Source organism: Bos javanicus, chromosome 11 (assembly GCF_032452875.1).
Source record: "Bos javanicus breed banteng chromosome 11, ARS-OSU_banteng_1.0, whole genome shotgun sequence".
NCBI classification, from domain to species: domain Eukaryota; kingdom Metazoa; phylum Chordata; class Mammalia; order Artiodactyla; family Bovidae; genus Bos; species Bos javanicus.
Window position 1 is genome coordinate 32,350,638 of NC_083878.1, and position 21,385 is coordinate 32,372,022.

General features: G+C 37.1%; 1 protein-coding gene across 21 annotated transcripts in view; it reads right to left on the bottom strand.

Annotated features, from left to right (window-relative positions):
- NRXN1 (neurexin 1) overlaps window positions 1-21,385 on the bottom strand; it is a 1,221,129-nt gene that overhangs the window by 188,657 nt on the left and 1,011,087 nt on the right. For all 21 annotated transcript variants that reach the window (XM_061432330.1, XM_061432331.1, XM_061432328.1 and 18 more), the window contains one exon: window positions 5,186-5,357. In XM_061432330.1, coding sequence (XP_061288314.1) covers window positions 5,186-5,357 — 172 coding nt within the window. The remainder of the gene's footprint in view (window positions 1-5,185; window positions 5,358-21,385) is intronic.

The window sequence follows — 21,385 nt, forward strand, 5'->3', positions numbered from 1 at the left end:
CAACTGAGCAACTTTACTTTCACTTTTCACTTCCATGCATTGGAGAAGGAAATGGCAACCCACTCCAGTGTTCTTGCCTGGAGAATCCCAGGGACGGGGGAGCCTGGTGGGCTGCCATCTCTGGGGTCGCACAGAGTTGGACACGACTGAAGTGACTTAGCAGCAGCAGCAGGAAACTTTAAAGGATGGAATGGCTTAAATACCTAACCAATAAATAATCATGACTTGAACTAAAAATCAATTAATTAATCTAAATTAAGTTTGAGGGATTTAAAGGGAAATCATCAATATGACTTTTCTTGAGCTCTGAAATATTTTACAAGCCTTTGAAGATGAAAAGAAAGCCAAGAGATAGAGATAATATCCATAAGACCTTTGAGCCAAATTAAATGGTCATGCAGACAACATTGACACCCACTCCTTAAAGTCTCCCCTTGAATTATTCCTCTTTCTTTCCACTCTTCCATCCCTAAACTATGCTTTATTTTTACACTGCTCCAGACTGCCACTTTTTCTGTATTTAAACTCTAATAGCAACTAAACCCTGAACTCCTAACTTTGAGGCTAATCCATTTTATTTGACATCTGTAGATTTTCAAAGAGACTAAACTTTAAGTAAACCAGAACTATGTCTTCTCTACTCATTCCTAACACAGGTTTTCATTTCATTGTCACCTAGTGCATTCTGGTGGTCACATAGCAGCATCAGAACATTGAATAATCCATGGTTAAATTAAAAGAGAAAGAGAGACAGAGAGAGGAACTGAAAAGTAGAACTGACTCTCCTTTTACTTGGCTGTTCATGAGGTCTTCTAATGTATTCTGTGTTCAACCTCTTTGTTTTCTCACGCCCTCACATCTTATTTTAGGTCTTATCTTTTGACACCTGGGCTTTTTAAAAGCTTTCTAATTATTTTGTCACTATCTGTTCCTGCTAATCCCATTAAAATGAATGCATTCACCCTCTAAGTAAAAATCTAGCCTTTAAAGACCCAAATCAAATTTCCTATATTTTTTGTAGCTTAACTAGACCACTCTCTAAAATGGCTCTTCTTCCCTGAAACTATTTTATCTCGTTTCTTAGCATGTCTTATTCAAAAATTAGCTAAATATGATATGATAAAACTTGTATTTTCTCATATAATACATTAATCTTGAACATTTTTATGTATCTCTGTAACCAGATGCTAAGTCTAGAAACTTCTTATAATATAGTACATGTTTGTCGATTTGATGTATTAACTTGGACAGGAATAAAATGGATATTTGACTTTGTATAGAATAAATAACATCTTTTTGGCACACTGTGGTAGAAAAATGAACCCAAAGTTGAACCTCAAAGGTAATTGTGAATTATATGGATTAATCTTTAGTGTGGGCAAGTAAAATTATGTTAGGGTTTGTGGATTAACATCATGAGAGGAGGAAGTCTATTTTGGTTGAGAGAGAAAATTTTACTAACTGCAATTAGGAACAAATCAGGGATTAATGATGCATTATATTCTAGAGCTTTAACTGATAAGCACCAAGAAATGACTTTTTCAACTTTAAATGGTTTGCAAAATATTATTTCTATACTTTTCTCCATGCACAGAGCATAATGAAAACTGGGTCTACTATTCAGAAAATTCAATATTTATTCTAACGTGAATTGTTGAGTTATGAGAATATTTCATGCACTCCAAAAGAGCATAAAATCTACCTCTGCTAATTAGTTTCTCTATGAAAGCCTTCCAGACAATTATAGGCTAACGGCACTGGTCAATGCTTTAGATGCTTTTCATTAAAGATATAGTGTCGCTACCAGATGAATTGCTTCATATAAAAGCACTTACCACAAAGCACTATAATGGAAGGTTAAGTGGTATACTTAATTACTAATTTCAACCCCATTACCTATATTTTGCAGTACAGGCACTTAAAAAGGAACCAAATATAGTCAATTGGTTCCCACTTTTCTGATTACAGGATTTAGTGGTAAAAGCATTGGTCCAGCTGTTTTTCTAATGAATAATAATCAAAAAGCTTTTAAAATAAAAATGCTCATACTACAAACCAATATAAAAGAGATATACTAAACACTTCTATTGAATTTATATATAGGATCACTTTGTTCTAGGTGACACGGACTTAGAAATCTGTATTGGGTCTTCATGACACTGTTGCCAATGAAGCTCCGAGAGAAAAGGTATTTGAAATTGTCATGGCTTACTTCCTATCTCAATATCATGCTGAAATGCAGGCAGAGCAGGTGATTAATAAAATGCTTGATGACAACCATGGTGACTCCCCTGAGTTCTTTACATGCTGTTCATTAACTTTTTATATGTATATATCAAAATTCCTCACAACTGCTCTAATTTCCTTGAGGGCAGATTCAGTGGTTTACCCTTGCTTCTATCCTTCAGAATAACTGCAACTTTGCTCACCTTTGATTTATTAATTATATCTAAAACAAATTTTGCTGGAAGGACTCTTAGAATCTTTGACTAAATATAAAGATGAAACCGAAATTGAGTATTTCTAGAGATTTGCTTTTTAATTATCATGATTTTGCCAGCTTCTGACTTTTAAATATATTTTATATTGAGAAAACATTTAATTGGTACATTATATGTATAAAAATATGTCTAGAACAAATACAAATATTTGTTAACTTTTCATTATAGTGCTTTGTGGTAAGTGCATTTATATGTTTTATAAGTTAATTAATACTGCTCCAGTCTCAGCTACTAGTATTCAAATTGGACATTAGCAGGCCACAAAACGGATTCATTGGAAAAGACCCTGATGCTGGGAAAGATTGAAGGCAGGAGGAGAAGAGGATGACAGAGGATGAGATGGCTGGATGACGTCACTGACTCAATGGACATGAGTTTGAGCAAGCCCTGGGAGTTGGTGATGGACAGGGAGGCCTGGTGTGCTACAGTCCATGGGGTCGCAGAGAGTCAGACACGACTGAGCGACTGAACTGACTGATGCCACAAAAAGACAGAGGCCACCCCTTTCTGGACTGTGCCTAGAATATAGTATCTGGTATCTACACAATTAAAGTGCTGATAATCAGATAAAATATTTTAAAATAATGAGGTATAGAAGTTTTTAAAAACATAAAATATTTATCTAAATGCATTATTAGTACATCAGAAAACTAGGTTCTGTTTATGTATGCTTGGGAAATGCATACTGTATTTCTCTTTTAGAGATTCAATATGGTATTAATATAAAGTCCAAGTATAGATATTTTTAACTTACTTTAACCCAGAAGTTCCCAAACTAATTTGAGGGTGGGGCTTCCTTTCTCCTGCCATAGGTCACCATTAACATTCTCTAGAGCAGGGTTCTTAGAGACACTGGCTTGGAAAGTGTAACAAGAGTGAAAAGTTAATGAACTAAGATAATTTTAATGAGCTAACTGGTGAAACCAAGTTAAGTTTCAAGAGGCAACTGCAGCACTCTAATATAAGAGTAACAGGATTTGTCCTTTTACAAGTTCGGGTCCACTGTTCACAGAGGACCACATCCCACGGGCAGAGTCTAGACCTTACCCTACTTTATGTCTTCAGTGGTATCCAGCGCAATGATTTCCTCTCAGTAAATAGGTATTGATTAATCTGGATTTTACATTAAAATCCAGTCGACTCCTGTCATTTCACTAAGGCTGCAGTTATTATAAAAATTACATTTCTATTAGAATTCAGTAAATGTGATAAGGGTTAGCAGGGGCTATATAACACTGCATTCACATTTAAGTTACTTTGCTTCCAGATCTTCCATTCCTTCATCTTATTATAGTTGGTAACAGAAGGTGTGCATTCTCATAATTGTAGTCTTAAGACCTGGATGATTTGAATGACATCAATTCAGGAAATATCTATTGTATCTATTAATTGACAGTATTTTAAAAGGTACTGGGTGTATTATTAATGTGCTTGCCTATGAATTCTGTATTTTCAGAAGAAGACAGTATTTATTACACTAAATTCAGTATATATTTGTAAAGCACTAGATTTACAGAATAGGTTTGAAGTGCAGCTTAAATATGTAGATGTTATAATTTATAAAAGGTCCCAGAGGGCATCAAAGATATTTCATTTCATAATTATGTGTAACTACTAAGGAAAAAGGTTTTTATTTTGTAAGTTAGTTACTTCCTTGAATTATTTCTTGCAAGAAACAAATACTGTAATAGAGAAATTTCTATATAAGTTTTGGTAATCATTTTATTGTGCCAAATGAAATTTTCTTTTTTTAATCTTTCTCTCTACCATGCTATAAATCTGCTGCTGTATATAAAAGAGTTGTTTCCAAAAGGGGTGCGCAGAAAAATGAGACAATGTTTCTAGTAGTCTATTTTGCACTAAAATATGGAGAGGATAATAATTAGAGCAAAATACCTTTGTGCTTTAATTTGAATTTTACTTTAAAATGGCATTTTAAAAATTGAGAGTATATGCAAGCACAAGTAACTGGTTTAATTTATAATGTACTGTCTGTTTCAGTAATAGTATTGACAAAACTCACGAATGATGAAGAAAGATAATTTTTATTTTATCAATAATAAATTAACGTTCATTTTATAGACTTGAAATGACTAATCCTAGTGTCACAGAATCTGTGTAAAACCCCATGGTTTAGGACAGTGAAAACAAACATCATTTACTTACATGTTCTCATAATTGCTTATTTATGGTACTAGACAGAGTTCCTTTACTATTTTTGTTTGTCCCTGCCGGCAACTTTCATGGGTTTCAGCTATGTACCACCATCAAAGGAACTGCATCATCCTATTTTCTTTCAGAGAAAAGTGGTATAATATTCCCTGTCTTAGTTTTGAATTTTAACTTTGTTACTTTTGACAAAGCCTTTCCTTTGTTCAAATCCAAGGATCCAGTAAAAAGAGCTTTGACATGTTGTGCCTTTTATGTGTGCATTTTTCTGGTTTCACTGATGTCCAGAATTTTGCAAACTATAACGTGTGCCTTCAAGTTCTCCTATATAATGCCATTTGTACACTGTATCAAGAACAGTTTAGGATAGCATTACATTCACACGACTCTAACGTCCAATAAATACTTGATGGTTTCTCAGAAAACCCACAATGGGGTGAAACGGACGCAAAACAATGCTTCGTTTTCGTTTGTTTTTCATAAAATCTTCCCCCGATACACATTCACTGGCTTACCTGCAGGGTAGCGCTCAATCACCGGCCAGCTGTCCACCTGCAACGTGGCATTGCCACCACTTCTCGTGAAGCGGACTACGTGGTATTTCCCATCGTTAATGATTGCATTGGACTCTTCGATGGCGATGTCATCCGTCCCAACATTAAATTTAACTCCAATTTTTCCTTGATGCTGGAAGAGAGCAGAGGAGTAAAAAGAGTTGAGTGGAAGTTGTGCTGATTCATCAGTATTTAGTTAGGATTACATTGCTCAAAAATATGCTTCAGAACAACAGTTGTTCTCCTTCGATTTTATTTCTTAAAATTTGTGCTGTGTTCTTGACATCTGGGTAAATCTGAAGCATCTCTCTCACGGATAATTAATATTTCAAAAGACACGCTTTCAAGAGAATTGAGCCGCCTTCTTCCCAGGGGTTGCCACAGACAAGGTGCACAGCTGCCTGTGTGAAACGGTATACTTTCATGTTCTTTAACATAGTTCCTTTAATGCATGCCTTCCATTTCACAAGAAAAATGAGGCTTGAAATTCTCCCTTTTAATAACTGGTGAAATCAGAGCAATAAAGTCTATTTCTGAATCCAACGTGGACAAAGGCTGACAATATAGAAAATCATTCTCTAGAATATGAACACACAGGCATTTAGTGAGTGCAATCATTATTCACACACAGAAGATCCTCCTATGCTAAGACTCTGAAATTTACTCAAATTATTTTACAGATGATGAAATGATGATGCAGGAAGGTGCAATGACTTGTTCAAGGTCATATAATAAAAAGGAGGGATGCTAGAGTTAGAATTCAGTTCCCTCGTTCTTAGTGTATATCTAAGCTAAGATGAAGTTAAGATATGGCTATCTAAAATTAACTCTCTAAATTATGTGAAGCAACATTACAGATTATTCTCAGTGCAAAGTTTGTGGCTGTTAACTTTATACTTTCATTGTACAAAGCACCAAAGAGAAACATGTGCTTATGCCCTCTGCCTTTGAGAAGCCTTCTCTAACAGCAGGGTTGTCAACTCTGGCATGAGTTCAGTTATTTTTAAAGCATGTGGACTTGCCCTTAATCAGTAGCAGAGAACACTTGCACTGCAGGTCCTTGTCAGAGTACGTAACCTCAAATTGTCGGCAGCTCACCTTTCGTCAAACCTCAGTTGAGAGGAACAACATGGGGGGAAGGGGATGTAAAGGACACACAGCCCATCCATTCCTGCAGAAATTTAAAACCAGGACATCGGAAACCTGAAGATTTGGACCACAGCCTCTTGACCTCTTGCTGGATTCTCATCACTGAACTAAGCAGCAAGAGTATGACATCAGCTTACACTGAGAGTTATTGTACTAACTGAAAAAAAATCTTGTATAACGCTACATTAATTGAAGGGAAGTATTTGAAGATGTTGTTTGGGACACTGATCACTGTCATTGTTCCCTTCTGTTTTTCTTATTCCTGGTTCTTAGGGTCCACAAAAGAGCTCTTTCCTGTAACAGGTTAGCACAGCTTTTATTTTTGTGTGTTTTGATTTGTTTTGTGCTTGATGGACAATATGACAAAATCACATTTCCTTTCTGACTTGGGTTATTAGGAAACTCAGTCAAAATGAGGAGGGAAATTTAACAAGCCGCATAGACCTCTGCTCTTCTGTTTTAACCTGGGCTTATTTTTATATTCTACGTATTTCTCAAGTTTCTTACTTTGAAGTATATGCCATTGTAAGGCGTTTTGCTTTCTTATAGATTAATTCAGAAGATAAGCAAGAGGATTTCAATGAACACTTTTTAACCAAGGACCTATAAAGACTTTTGTAGAAAATTTTAAAGCCTAGGTATTTTGTGTGAACACTCATTATTTTTTCATTTTAGTAGGATTCCTCTTTGCTCATTTTCAGTAAAATATTTAACATGGCATATTTATATTTTAACACCTGTGATACAATGCCACAGGAAATTTTTTAAGAATAGTTTATTATCTTTATTTAAGCAACAACTCTATAGTGTCCTAAGCACTTTACCAATACTAACTCTGATATTTTTCCTATCAACTCCAAGAGAGGGGTATTATTCTGTCTGCATTTGACAGATGAGGAAATTGAAGCACAGAATGATAAAGTAATTTAGCTAAGGTCATGCAGCTAGAAAGAGAAAAGCTGTGATTCAAATGCAGTCAGTTGGGGTCCAGTGGTTGAGCTCCTAATCATTACACTAGGCTGAATTTTAGGAATATTGGGTCATCCTCTAGCTACAGGTAGCATATTTGGTAAATCTGGTTGTTCTTTGTTACTGGTTTTATCTTTCTGGCTAGAATAAGGAGCCCCATGGAGGCTCTTATTATGCTCTGCAGATTGTTTGCATGTATCAATCAATGCATGCTTAAAATAATTTTAGAGAGGATAGTAAGTGACTGATATGTGGACATTTGTTATTCAGTTGCCCAGTCATGTCCAACTCTTTGCGACCCCATATACTGCAGCACACCCGGCCTCTTTGTCCTCACCATCTCCCAAAGTATGCTCAAGTTCATGTCCATTGCATTGGTGATGCCATCCAGTCATCTCATCCTCTGACTCTCTCTTCTCCTTCTGCCCTCAATCTTTAACATGGACATAACTGGATGTTAAAATGGACTCTTTTGTCTCAGTTTCAGCTGTAATCTTGACATGTCAGTAAGTAAACAAAGAATAAACAAATAAAAAAGGCCAGCTTTCAGCTTCCCTTTTACAAAATGAGATACAAGACTGCCTAAGCCAGACTTGCAAAGAAGAGCACTGAAAACTACTTTTGGGACCCTTGAGTAATTACCTATTTGCAGCCAATTAAAAAGGCAAGAAAGACCAAGAGGTGATTGATAATTAGAAGAGGATTTTTGGCGAAAATTGGGGTGTGATGTGATTTGCATGTACCTCCAAGACAGAAGGTTACTTTTCCCTTATCTTAGGGGTACAGGGGAAAGGGACTTTAACGGCACATCCCAGGAAGTTTGATACTTGTCTCCTGGAAGCTGGGAGCAGTTGTGGAGGTAATCAGCCACCCTGGCTGCCCTTGCCTGGGATTTGACTCTTGCCCAACAAATTTTCAAGGGGAGAGACTATTACTGACTGATGCTCTGATGGCAGAGCAAGGAGTTACTACTGCCCCAGGGATAACCTGTTAATATTTCATTAGAAGAAAGAACAGGTAAGCATTACACATGGACCATGGGTTAGAGAGCCAGCACAGAACAGTGCCGTATTCTATCCGAGAGGGTCCCTGGAGAGAGAGGTGGTGAGTAGTGAAGACAACTCAACAGAAAGAGCATGGAGTTGCAGTGACGGGTGCGCAGGGACTGAGGTGAAATCCTAAAGGACTATCTGAAGGAGGTGCATTTACCCACTTTCAGGGAATTGCAAGTAAAGAAATTTCAAACATGTGGTTTGAAATTTTTGTGTGTGTGTCGCACACACACACAAAAATCCCACCAAAATGTCCCCCAAAAGCGCTTCTCCGAGCCAAATTTAAGCATGGGCTAAACCCAGCTAGATGGTTACTACTGTATTAGCCAAGTAAGATCATTTCTGTTCCTTATCTCCTCTTCCTTCTCCTGCTTCATACCTGGAGGAATCAGAAAGGAGGAGGAGTAAAGGCCTTGGAAGTAAGAGGAGACATGACCCTGTTCCCTCACCCCGTGCAAGTAGCAGCTCCAAGGCAGCCCAAGCAGGCATGAGGCTGGCTTTAACTGAAACTCTATTTATTATTACAAACGAGAAAGCTGAAACTGGGCTTCCCAGGTGACATAGCGGTAAAGAATTTGCCTGCCAATGCAGGAGACTCAAGAGTAGATCCCTTGGAGTAGCAAATGGCAACTCACACCAGTTTTCTTATCTGGAAAATTCCATGGACAGAGGAGCCTGGCAGGTTACAGTGCTTGGGGTCGCAAAGAGTCAGACATGACTGACAGACTGAGCATACACGTAAGCTGAAATTATATCCACGTGAACAGAGGACTTTTTTTCATTATCCAAGAGTGACCAAGGTAATAATGAGACTTTTTCTAGACTTTACTGGAGTAAAGAAGAAATATTCCATGGAACAGTTTTAAATTCCTGTCACAACCTAGGAATCCACTCTTTCACCATAACAAGCATGTGAGGATATCTGTTACTCTAGAGTTGATTGCTTTAGTGTTTCTTCTGTTATAGACATGTACCTTATCCCAGAATAGACAGAAAGAAATTCTTAAAGTTTACTACTTGTTCTGACAGGAAGGCTGCAGAAGGCTATTTTCATCAGAGTTCTAATCATTAAGGAGATTCAAGTTCTGTGAATAGACATGTTACAATGCTAAAGATACAAAACGCACCAAAATCTGAAAAAGAGTCCTTTACCTTATCCCTATATTTTTTGGCAATATGAAATGTAAAATGCTTATTTTCTTTTTTGAGTTTATATATATAACTTATTGGGGCTTCTCACATGGCTCAGTGGTAAAGAATCTGCCTGCCAAGCAGGAGATGTGAATTCAACCTCTGGGTTGGGAAGATCCCCTGGAGAAGGAAATGGCAACCCACTCCAGTATCCTTGCCTGTGAAATCCCAGGGACAGAGGAGCCTGGCCAGCTGTAGTCTTTGGGATCTCAAAGAGTTGGGCATGACTTAGCTACTAAATCACCACCACCATATAATTTATTGGGGTCTAGTTGCTTTATAATGTTGTATTAATCTCTGCAGTACAATGAAGTGAATTGGCTCTAGGTATACATACATTCCCTCCCTCTTGGATCTCCCTCCCACTCCCCACCCCATCCCAGCCATCTCGGTCCCCACAGAGCAGCGAGCTGAGCTCCCTGTGCTATACAGCAGGTTCCCACTAGCTATCCATGTTACCCCTGGTAGTGTTATATGGTAATACCAATCTCCCAATTCATTCCACCTCCTCTCCGCCGCTCCATGTCCACATGTCCATTTTATATGTTTGCATCTCTATTTCTGCCCTGAAAATAGGTTCATCTGTACCATTTTTCTAGGTCCCATGTATATGTGATAAAATATATATTTTCTAGTGTAAAGAAACTCCCAGATTTCTCAGGGATTCATTTCTTGCAACAAAACAGACTGTCAAGAAACAGAGAGAACTGGTGATACTTGGAGAGCTTCTGACTTTAAACAATGCTCATATTTTCCTGCATATGCTGATTTGGTCCTTCAGTTTCCAACATCTTTGACATCTCATGGATTCAAAGTCCAGAGTCAACTAGAACTGAATTATCACCTGAATAGGTTCAAACAATAGACTGTACCCTAACGCAGACATCATTTACTCCACTCCAGTTTGCATCAAGTTCTTGAAAAACAGTTTAAGTATAAATAATAGCCAATAGGCCAATTTTTCCCCTAAAAAACAAATAAAAAGGCATAAAAACAATAAAATATTAATATCAAGCATATTTAGAGTGCCAATATTTATAGTTCTATTCAGAAACTGTAAATATTCTCAAAACACACCCCTCCCATATTAACAGGCTAGAAAGTCATTTCAATTACATAAACAATAAAACTTGCTAAACTTTCTTGCCAATGGATAATTACAATTTAAAAGAATTCATTTCAAATTCTTATTCTCTGGGATTAAATGTGTTTGTCTCTGGCAAATTCTCATGAATATTGCATTAGCAAAACCAGAAGCAGTTTCACCGGACATGTACTTATCTTTCAACACTGTATCTTTCTTAAAATAGATAACTGGCTCACATAATAATTTCAAAAGTCTATTATGAGAATATCAGTAATGAGGCATTTATAATTTAATGAAGTCTTTCCATGGATTCATTAAATAAATAGTGACAAAGGTAATTATTGATTTTTTCACATAAGCTGATTTCACAATAAGGATTATATTATTAAACCAAGTTAAAAGGAAACATGAAAGATGACACCAGGAAGGAACTTGAAAGATTTAGCCAGTGACACTAAAGTTAATTCATCTCTTAGTTCCATCTGCAATCACATACTCATTTGAAAAATATTTGTTTTAATCAAGATCTGGATTCAATGATTTACTCAATATCTTGGGCATACTTCAAGCAGGATGTTTGATGTTCAAGATGCAGATATATTTCAATCTATATGCATATGAAAGAGATACAACAAAATATATACACTATGGCATACAGATACATCCACTGCTTTGTTCCCTATTCTGGGGTTGTTAGGAAGAAGTGTTTAGCTCAATTATGTCCAAGAAAACAGTAAAAAAAAAAAAAAAAGAAAAAGTGTCTTTTTTGTTGTTGTTCATTTATTTAATCATACTCTTATAATACCACTAAACAAAATAAATAAGTGTGTAATCCAGCATGGCATGTAGATTAGCAAGGAGACTTGCTTATGGTCTGTAAGCTTCTGTTGTGCCACACAGTACAGCTCAATACTCCAGGGCCCCACTGCGGAGAGAACTTGATGATGTCTTCAAATGCACTCAACACTCAGGTTCATTTCCTATCGTACAGAACAGTCCCCGTGTCCAAGTCTACCCTGTCAACTAAAATCAGAGTCAGGTTAAATGTCGTGTTTTGCTCCTCCAGAGACTAATCCTCACCCGGGAACAAGATTTTAAGGCTGATGATGACGCTGAGACCTAGAGTCACTGCTGCTGGAAGTAAGTGACACTGCACAGTGTCAGAGCCAGAGAGGCATCTGTTCTCTCACCTCAAAAGAGAGATACCAATTCAGATAACTGCTAATTTAACCCCTGCACATTTTCCAGTAAGTGACTCAGGGGTCCGCATGGTAGAGATTGTGCTTACCTGTCTACATGGACTATAATGTCAGCACGTGGTTTGGATCTAGGCATTTTAACCTGGCAATGCACTCTTTCTCCCCAACAGAAACCCCAAACCATTTCAAAAACAGAAGGTCGCTGCTCCCCTGTCTTCCACTTTCCCTATTGACTAATACTTTTTTCTTCATTCAGTTAATAAATACAAATTGAATAATATGAATTCTGCATTTGATAAGCATGCAGAAAATACAAACAGGTCATGTGTGTTCTCTGCCCTTCAGAAAGTTTCAATCAAATTGGAGAGATAAAGGGGAGATAAATAATGCATGAAAATACTCATACCCTTAAAAGAGGGGAGAGATTGGCAGGAGGAGCAGAGCTGCTCTGTGAGGAAGGTTTCAAAGTGTCTCAGGAAGCCTTCGACTGTACGGCAGAAGCAAGCCAGTTGGACAGCTGTCAGCCAGCCAGTGGATACCAAAGACATTCAGGGATGTAGAAGATATGTTCTCTCTGCCTCCCGTCTCTCTTTCTGGGCCCTACACACTACAGGGCTCACTGAGCACCAGACATTCAGTAATAATAGAATGAGGCATTCTCATAATAGACTTTTGAAACATACCAGGAATCTACCTGAAACTTCCAGCTGACATAAAGCTAAGTGTTATTTTCTCTATCTGCTCAGAGAGTTTAAATAATGTGCCTCAAATCATACAGCTAATAAATATAAGCATGGAAACCTCATCAAATCCCTCATCAAGGGATTTTGTAAAAACAAAGTATTTTCAGTTGTGCTATGTTCTACAAGATCCTGAAATCAAAGAATGGAGTCAAGAGCAGGGTTATTGAGAAGTACACCTTTCTTTTTGGCTGATGACATTTCACAGCACCATATGATAAAGAACCAGAAGTGGCTAAAATCTAGAATGATCACTGTAGCGAGATATCATTAAAGGCTCATGCATTCTAAGAAAATCATATTTTCATTTACTCATCAAATCTTCATGGAGGACAGTATATCTTTTCTAATGTGCCCATGTTCTTTAGACTGCTATAGCTTCTTTGAAGGAGAAGGCGATGGCACCCCACTCCAGTACTCTTGCCTGGAAAACCCCATGGACGGAGGAGCCTGGTGGGCTGCAGTCCACGGGGTCGCGAAGAGTCGGACACGACTGAGAGACTTCACTTTCGCTTTTCACTTTCATGCATTGGAGAAGGAAATGACAACCCACTCCAGTGTTATTGCCTGGAGAATCCCAGGGACGGCGGAGCCTCGTGGGCTGCTATCTATGGGGTCGCACAGAGTCGGACATGACTGAAGTGACTTAACAGCAGCAGCAGCAGCTTCTTTGATTCCATGAAACTATATCCTGACAATGGTATCACCCTTCTGGAGGCTTATACTCATCTCCTGGTCCTCAGACTGTCTAATAAAACTTTGTAAGCTCATGACAGGCCCCCAAAACAGACTACTCGTTTTAGGTGTTAGTTTTTATGTACCTGTTGTAACTTCTCAACCGTATGATAAAGAACTTGAGAGTAAAAAAAAACAAACAAAAACTCCAAACTGACTTATTCCTTATTGTTTCCTTCACAGCACTATGAGGACTACCTCTGTGCTTATAGTTTTCCAAGGCTCTTGCACCTACACATTCTTTTTTAAATTGAGATCTAATTCACCTACCATAAAATCTGTCCTTTTAAAGTATACACTTCAGTGATTTTAGAACATTCACAAGGTTGTGCAAGCATCACCATTATTTAATTCCAGGATGTTTTCATCACACTGCAATTTTCTTTTGATGAGATAATGCATATAAAGTTCTTAGCACACTTAATGGCCACTCAGCACCTCTGAGCTCAATTATTATTATTACTTCTATCATTGCTATTCTTACATTTGGAAAACAATGTTTTACTTCACAGTAGTTTGATGGAAGTTAATTAAAACAATGCTTGAATTATATAGTCACTGCGGTACAGTTAGAACATACAGTACCTTGACTGATTTTCACAACAATTTGTGAATTACCGTATCTACTTTGCAAATAAAAAAGCTAAAGAAAAACTGAGAATGAAAGCTTGGAAAAACTGAGACCTGACCAAAGTAAAAGCATCTATTTACCAGCTGGCTTAAGAGGGACTATTCTAAAATCTAATCATGCTCACCTGTGGTATAAACTGTTCAGCCACAGGTTGTACTAAAGCAGAGACTGCTAGATTAGACACCCCTCTATGAACCCTCCAATGTTAATGATACTATCATTCTATGAAAAGCCTAAATGGATTGCTTAGTGGTTAGTATAGAGGGAGATAAAATAAAAAGAGAGAGAGGGAGAGAGAAGGAGAGAAGGAGGGAGAAAGGAAGAAAGGACTTGTTAGTTTTTTGAAATAAATCAAAGGTACCTACATTTGAATTTGAGTCCTAGATTTTTTTCAAAGTTTATACAATAGCTGAGATCTAAGATTGTGTTATATTTTTAAATCAGAAATTCTTCAATTTATAAGGGGAAAAGGGATATCCCACCAGACCGATGTTTCAGAATAACCTAGGAGGTTTTTGTAAACCTTGTGTGTTTGTTTTTTTTTCCAAGAAAGTATAACCCTTCTCTTCAGAGGGCATGAAGAGACTTGTCTTTATGGGTAAGATCACATGGCTTACCACATTTGTAGGACTCAGTGGTGGTGGTAAGCATAGAAGCCAATGAGTTCTTCTTTGGAGGACAGATAGACCCTGAGTTCTAGTGATAACACTGACTCTTCAACCTCCATTTCCTCACATTATCTCTCCTTAGATGAAATTAAATCAATAATCAGAATACTGTTGGGATTAAAATAGCCTACTAAGTGACTGGTGGGTGTGTCTTTGAAAGGGGTGATCATCTTACTGTTGATATTTTGAAACTATATCTATTTTGCTTACCAGTTGAGCCTATACTGGATTTTGCTGTGCTTAGTAGCTCAGTCGTGCCCAACTCTTTGCAATCCCAAGGACTGTAGCCCACCAGCCTCCTCTGTCCATGGGAATTCTCCAGGCAAGAATACTGGAATGGGTTGCCAAGCCCTCCTCCAGGGGATCTTTCCAACCCAGGAATTGAACCCAGGTCCCCCACATTGCAAGCAGATTCTTTACCATTATCTTTTATATTTTAAAAGACATTCTCCAACCATTATGAAGTTTTCCCAGTGTGGCTATGGGTTCATAAATCTCTAGTCTTTTTCATCATACTTTCCGTGGTTCAAATAGCATATCTCTGCATGATGCCACACAACTCTAGGATGAAATAAAGCAAAATTATTCTCTTGGGAATCAGAGACAGCTATTTAAGATCATTAATTCTGCATTTCCATCCACTGAAATAAATAACCATCATAAAACAGAAATATGCATCTTTAAATGTGTCCTTGTATATAAAGAATGTATACTCTCATTAAGCTCTCTTTCCCTGAATAATCAAAAAGCAGAAATTAAGCAGATGAAAAGCAGGCATTGACTGGTGACCCGTCTCAGATTCTTAACTTTTCACAGTAAGATCTCTGGGTTGAACGTGTAGCCCAGTGGTCTGGCATCATGACAAACCTCTTGAGCTGCTGCATGGAGATATAAGGTGACACCTGCTTAAGCCTTATCAAAAGTTCAGTAGGTTGATCAAATATGGCTTGTTAATGGTTTTTAAAATTTGTTTTATTATAACCTTTAAACCCTTGGTTGGGTGTTAAATTAGCTTTGGTCATATTTTATGGTCATTCAGGAAACTGTAGGCAATAAACACTGGGTTTCAGCTGCTAATTAAAACCATAACCTTTGTTTCTCTGCTTCTCTTTGATTCCTTGTCTTTGGGCTGTTACACTGCTTGTTATTAATTCCTGCCCAGAAATTGGACAGGAATAGGACATTCAACTCTCCCAGTTGCAATAGCTGTTGGAATTTCTACGTAAAATAATTTTTCTATAAAAGAAGTCTGGGATTATTTGTGGATTTCATTTACTCGTATCCCAGAACCATCATTTTCATGGAGAGCTGACTATGCAATTATGGTCTGACTTTCAAATTTCCACAGCATAGAGAACACTATCTTTTAGACAAGAGATAAAACATCTGTGGATGGTGGCTTCAGTCCTCTTCATGGTAAATATTATCTTAGTAACCAGGTTGTAAGTAAAGTAAAATTAGTCTTTATATTAACAAAATCTTTAGGGACTTCCCTGCTTGCTCAGTGGTAAAGAATCTGCCTGCTAATGCAGGAGAAATAGATTCACTCTCTGATCCAGGAAGATTCTACATGCCACAGAGCAAATAGTTGTGCCACAACTATTAAATCTGTGCACCAGAGCTGAGGAACCGCAACTACTAAGCCTGTGTGTCTAGAGCCCACGCTCTGCAATAAAAAAAGTTACCACAATGAGAAGCCCATACACGGCAACTCGAGAGTGGCCCTCTGCTCACCACAGCTAGAGAAAAGCCTGCACAGCAATGAAGACACAGCACAGTCAAAAAATAAAGAAACAAAATTATTTTTAAAATCTGTAAAATTTGAATGACTCAGTAAGTGAATGATTATAAAATATACATGAAATTAAAAGGTTCGTTTGGAAGGGATACAATTTTTTAAATTGTTTTTATAAATTTTGACTTGAAACCAGAAAAATAATAGTGAGATAATATTTTCAAGTGTGTTTGATGAACTGACTTTTAAATAATGCTATCTTGGTTTCCACAAGCCTTGAGCAGAGACTTAATTTGAAACACATTCCAAGAGAAAAGCTGACAGGGCTACCTTTCACTTTTTCATTTTTGTTGACTTCTTGCCCAGGAATACCTGTCTATATTCTTAGAAAAAGCAAAGGTATATATATATATATATATATATATATACACACACACACACACACACACACACACACACACACACACATGGGTAGGCTTTCCAGGTGGCTCAGTGTAAATAATCTGTCTGCCACTGCAGGAGACACAGGTTCAATCCTTGGGTTGGGAAAATCCCCTGGTGAAGGAAATGACAACCCACTCCAGTATTCTTGCCTGGGAAAACTCATGGACCGAGGAGCCTGGCAGGCTACAGTTCTTGGGGTCATAAAAGAGTCAGACATGACTTAGCGACTAAACAACAACAACATACGGGCAGACAAAGGCATTCACCAAAGACTATTTTCTATAGAATCAGCAAGGTTCTATTATCCCCAGTGTGGTAAGCAATGATTTCTCTAGCCATCAAAAAATAAATCTATGTTTATATGTGCAATTTTGGCAGAAAAGAGTTTTCAGAAGAGAATATAAAATCTCTAAGGCTGACGCTCCTGATGATTATGATCTTTCTTTATGTTAATAAAACAATAATATTGTCATGAAAATAAAATAATAAGAAACATTCAGCCAGTTTCTATTAGATGCTGTACATTTCATGAAAATGCTACACCACTCTACCCAGGATTTAAAATTTTAAATAGGTACACGTTGATTGTGTTTATATACATTCATTTTTTTCCTAAATTATAAGATTTCCTTGGATAAATGACACTAAAATTCTGGAAACAAAAAATACTAAACTTGTGTAAGTCTTCACTTGTATTTATTTATTTACTGATTCATTCATTCAACAAATACAGATGGATTTCATACTGTACTCCTGACATTTTACCAAATTCTGAATAAACAGGGGTTAACAAAATAGTGCCACTGCCATTATGAAGCTTTAAGTCTCTTATTATTTCTTTATATATTAAAATTATTTCTTTATATAATAACATTTCTTTATATATTAAAATTTATATTAGCATAGAAAGTATGCTAAGGGTCAAGAGGAAAAGGGCAGGGTGTTATGAGAGGCATTGCATGATTAAGGAAAGCCTCGCTGAGGAGCTGAAGATGTGAAAAAGTCAGCAATGGGAATAAGAGTTTTCCAGGCAGAAGAAATAGTATATGCATAGGCCCTGCGGAGGAAAATATATATGTATAAAAAGACAGATGCTGTGATATACATATGCAGATTCAGATATAAATATATGGACTCTCTGTAGAGACAGAGAAATATAAATTATGTATGAACATATGTAGGCATTATTCAGAAATTTTATCTAGAAGATTAAACTAGATGAAGGAATTACTCACAAAAAAACTAAATTGCATCATTTGCAGACATAAAGCAATTGCAAAATAGATGGCTAATCACATTTTAAAAATCTTCCAATTTAAGAATGGAAAATTGTTGATATAAATGTAGAACCTAACAGTATGTATCTTGACATTCATCTAATTGTTTGTTCCTAAGTTTCATTCATCAGTGTGCTTTATGAAATGTAATATATAAAGCCTTTCTGAATCAACAGGGACTCACCACATTTTCTAAAAGTCATTTACTTCTACAATGTCAAAAAATGATTCATCATTCTATGGTTATATTTCAAAGCTAATGTAACACATTTAGTTTCTTTGTGGGGTAGAATGTCTTGTTAACTCATTTCTCTAGAGAGCTCTTTTATCTCGAAATGTAGCAAGAGTTCTCTGTACACTTTTCACCTTAAAAATACTGTTTGAAATCATTTGACTTGTTTTTCAAGTACCCTCTACAAATTAGCCGAAGAAAGAAAAGTTTTCACCTTTGACCATTTTACTTTCCTGTTCACCTGAAAGAGAAAAATCAACAAAGTTTGCTGCTTGAGGCCCTAAAATGCAAGTTTCCAGGTAATGAACTAGTCACTTCAAACAAGAAGATACATTTCCACCCAATTATTTTTCTGCAAAAATTTTGAATCAGTGAATTCAGAAGATAACATTTTTCCTGCGATTTGGCTTAGAAATTTGAAGGCGAAATCACACAAAGTGCTCACATCTGAATAATGCATGAGCATTTTGAACTTAAGGTAAATATTCATTGCTAACTTCTCAACAGCAGTGATCACTGGGGGTTCCCTGAAAGTGGCTCAGTCCTGTCCAACTCTTTGCAACCCCATGGACTACACAGTCCATGGAATTCTCCAGGCCAGAATACTGGAGTAGATAGATGTTCCCTTTTCCAGGGGGTCTTCCCAACCCAGGGACTGAACCCAGGTCTCCCACATTTCAGGCAGATTCTTTACCAATTGAGCCACCAGAGAAGCCCAAGAATACTGGAGTGGGTAGCCTATCCCTTCTCCAGAGGATCTTCCCGACTCAGGAATCGAACTGGGATCTCCTGCATTGCAGGTGGATTCTTTACCAGCTGAGCTACCAGGGAAGCCTGGGGGTTCCTTGAGATCATCCCTTTTCATGCTTCCCCTGGAAGAGCCAGAGGGTATTCTGAAGAGACTTGTGGACTCTGATAAGAGAGCAAAGCCTGAAGGAGAGATAACCATCAGAAGCAAAGTCAAGTTATTAGCCATCCACCCAAAAAACATACATTCTTTCTCTTTTTCTCACTGTTGTATCACAAAGGACTTCCATTTACATGAATATAACATGTTCGGTTACATCTCAGGATCTTTATTATTCCTTCTGTCTAGTTAGGTCTTTCTTTGTTTACCTCACCCTCAAATAACCAATCCCTTATATTAGGGGTGAAAAAGAACTTTGAGAACTTTAGGGTGGAGCTGGTCATTGACTCTGATGAGCAAAAGGACAATGCTTGTCTGTGAAAAATGCCCTTTTTTATGAAGCAAGAACTGAAGAGTAGGCTACCTATCGAAGTACAAAGAAACATTTAAATGTCTACCTCGACCATAGTTGAAAAGCCAATGCCATATAGGAAAACATGTCTCATTTGATTAATTGTATTCTCCAGTGTTTGGGTTATCTATGATAAATCTTTAATTATTAAAATCATAGCAAGAGTAATATGCTGTGATCTCATATCCAACTTATATAATTCCTTTGCCAAGCATGCCCACTCCTTCAAAATGATAATAAATCAAAACTCATTGAGAAGATAAAAATCCATTGAGAAATTAATCACAAATATCTTCTAAGGCTAAATGGAAACCATATGCAACTTATTAACTGTTTTGTAACATTAGTGCCAAAGCTTCCCTAATGAGCGGAAATTCAAGAAAGTCTGCATTTGGTAGCAGATGCATGATGATGAATTGATGATGATGATGATGGTAGTGATGTTAAAAGCTATCCTTCCTGGATACTTGCCATGTTGTAGGAACTCTTAAGCGGTTTATAAGAAATACTATACGAGAATATATGCTATTATTTGCATTTATTTGATGAGGGAGCTGAACCTCAAAGGGCTTAATAACTTGCCCCAAAACAGATGCCTAATAAGCATCTGAGCTGTGATTTGGTCTCAAACAATCTGGTTTCAGATTTTGTGAGCTGAATCATACTTAACTACTAGGCTTCTCAGAAGGGATCCAGAGGTGCTCAAATGAGACTGCAGTTTAGATGTGATATTAGTAAGCCTTCTGGAAAGAGAGAGATGCTAGCATACTTCCTATTGTATACACCAAACAATAAATCAATTACTTTTCAAAACTTCACGCCTTTAATCCTCATACTAACTCTATTTGTCAGCCTTAGAGTTATCATGTGGAGGATGTCTGAAACTCAAAACAAGTAGGTGACTTCTCTAAGCTAAAACATCTAGTCACATTTAACCCAGACTATTTCATTCCAAACTGATGCTTTTCAGTCACAGCATGCTGCCTCCCTCTGCACACCTTTTAAGATCCCCTGGAAGTAGAAGAGGCCACATGAGAGTGCCCTGGAGCCTCAAAATCCTTGTCATTTTATGATACTTTGAACACTGACACGCTTGTCAAGATGGAGGTAGGCAGAGCCCAGTAACTTTTATTTCATGGACATTAAATGAGTCCAGGTGTTCAGAACTACTAGTTGGCTAAATTTTCACCTGCACTAGGGTCAGAGCAGATTGTCTCATACTTCAGAAGCCCTGGAAACAGAAATGGATCTGCAATACCTTTTAGGTTTTATTATAACTCTGGATATTGCCAGATGCTCAAAGACTCTATAATGGGACCAACTAAAGAAATGGCCAGTGTTTTTCCTCTCTCCGTTTTTACCTAGCATTTTTGTCTGCATCCCTGTTTTTATGTTGTATTTTTTTTCTTCCCAGCTAACAGATTTACTTAAATCATTTTCAGTATTAGTTGTCATTTTGGAAAGATGTGTTCAAACTTCCAATCAAATTCAATAGAATATATCATCATCCTAACAAAGACAGCCATCGAGATTTTTGCTAAATAAAATTTGTGACTCTGTTGAAAAGGAAAAGAGGGCTTTCACTGTTGTTTTCCAGTAGTGATAAACCTAATATTTAAAAAGAAATGTTAATGCCCTTCCAGCAGATAAAGTCTGTGTGTTACAATCAATAAGCAAGTAAATATGGATTTGAATTCTGTAACCAGTTTTATTATATCAAAAAAGCAATGTACAGTACTATTATATGAAGTCTTTAAGGAGACACAGGAGCCATGGGTTGGATTCCTGGGTTG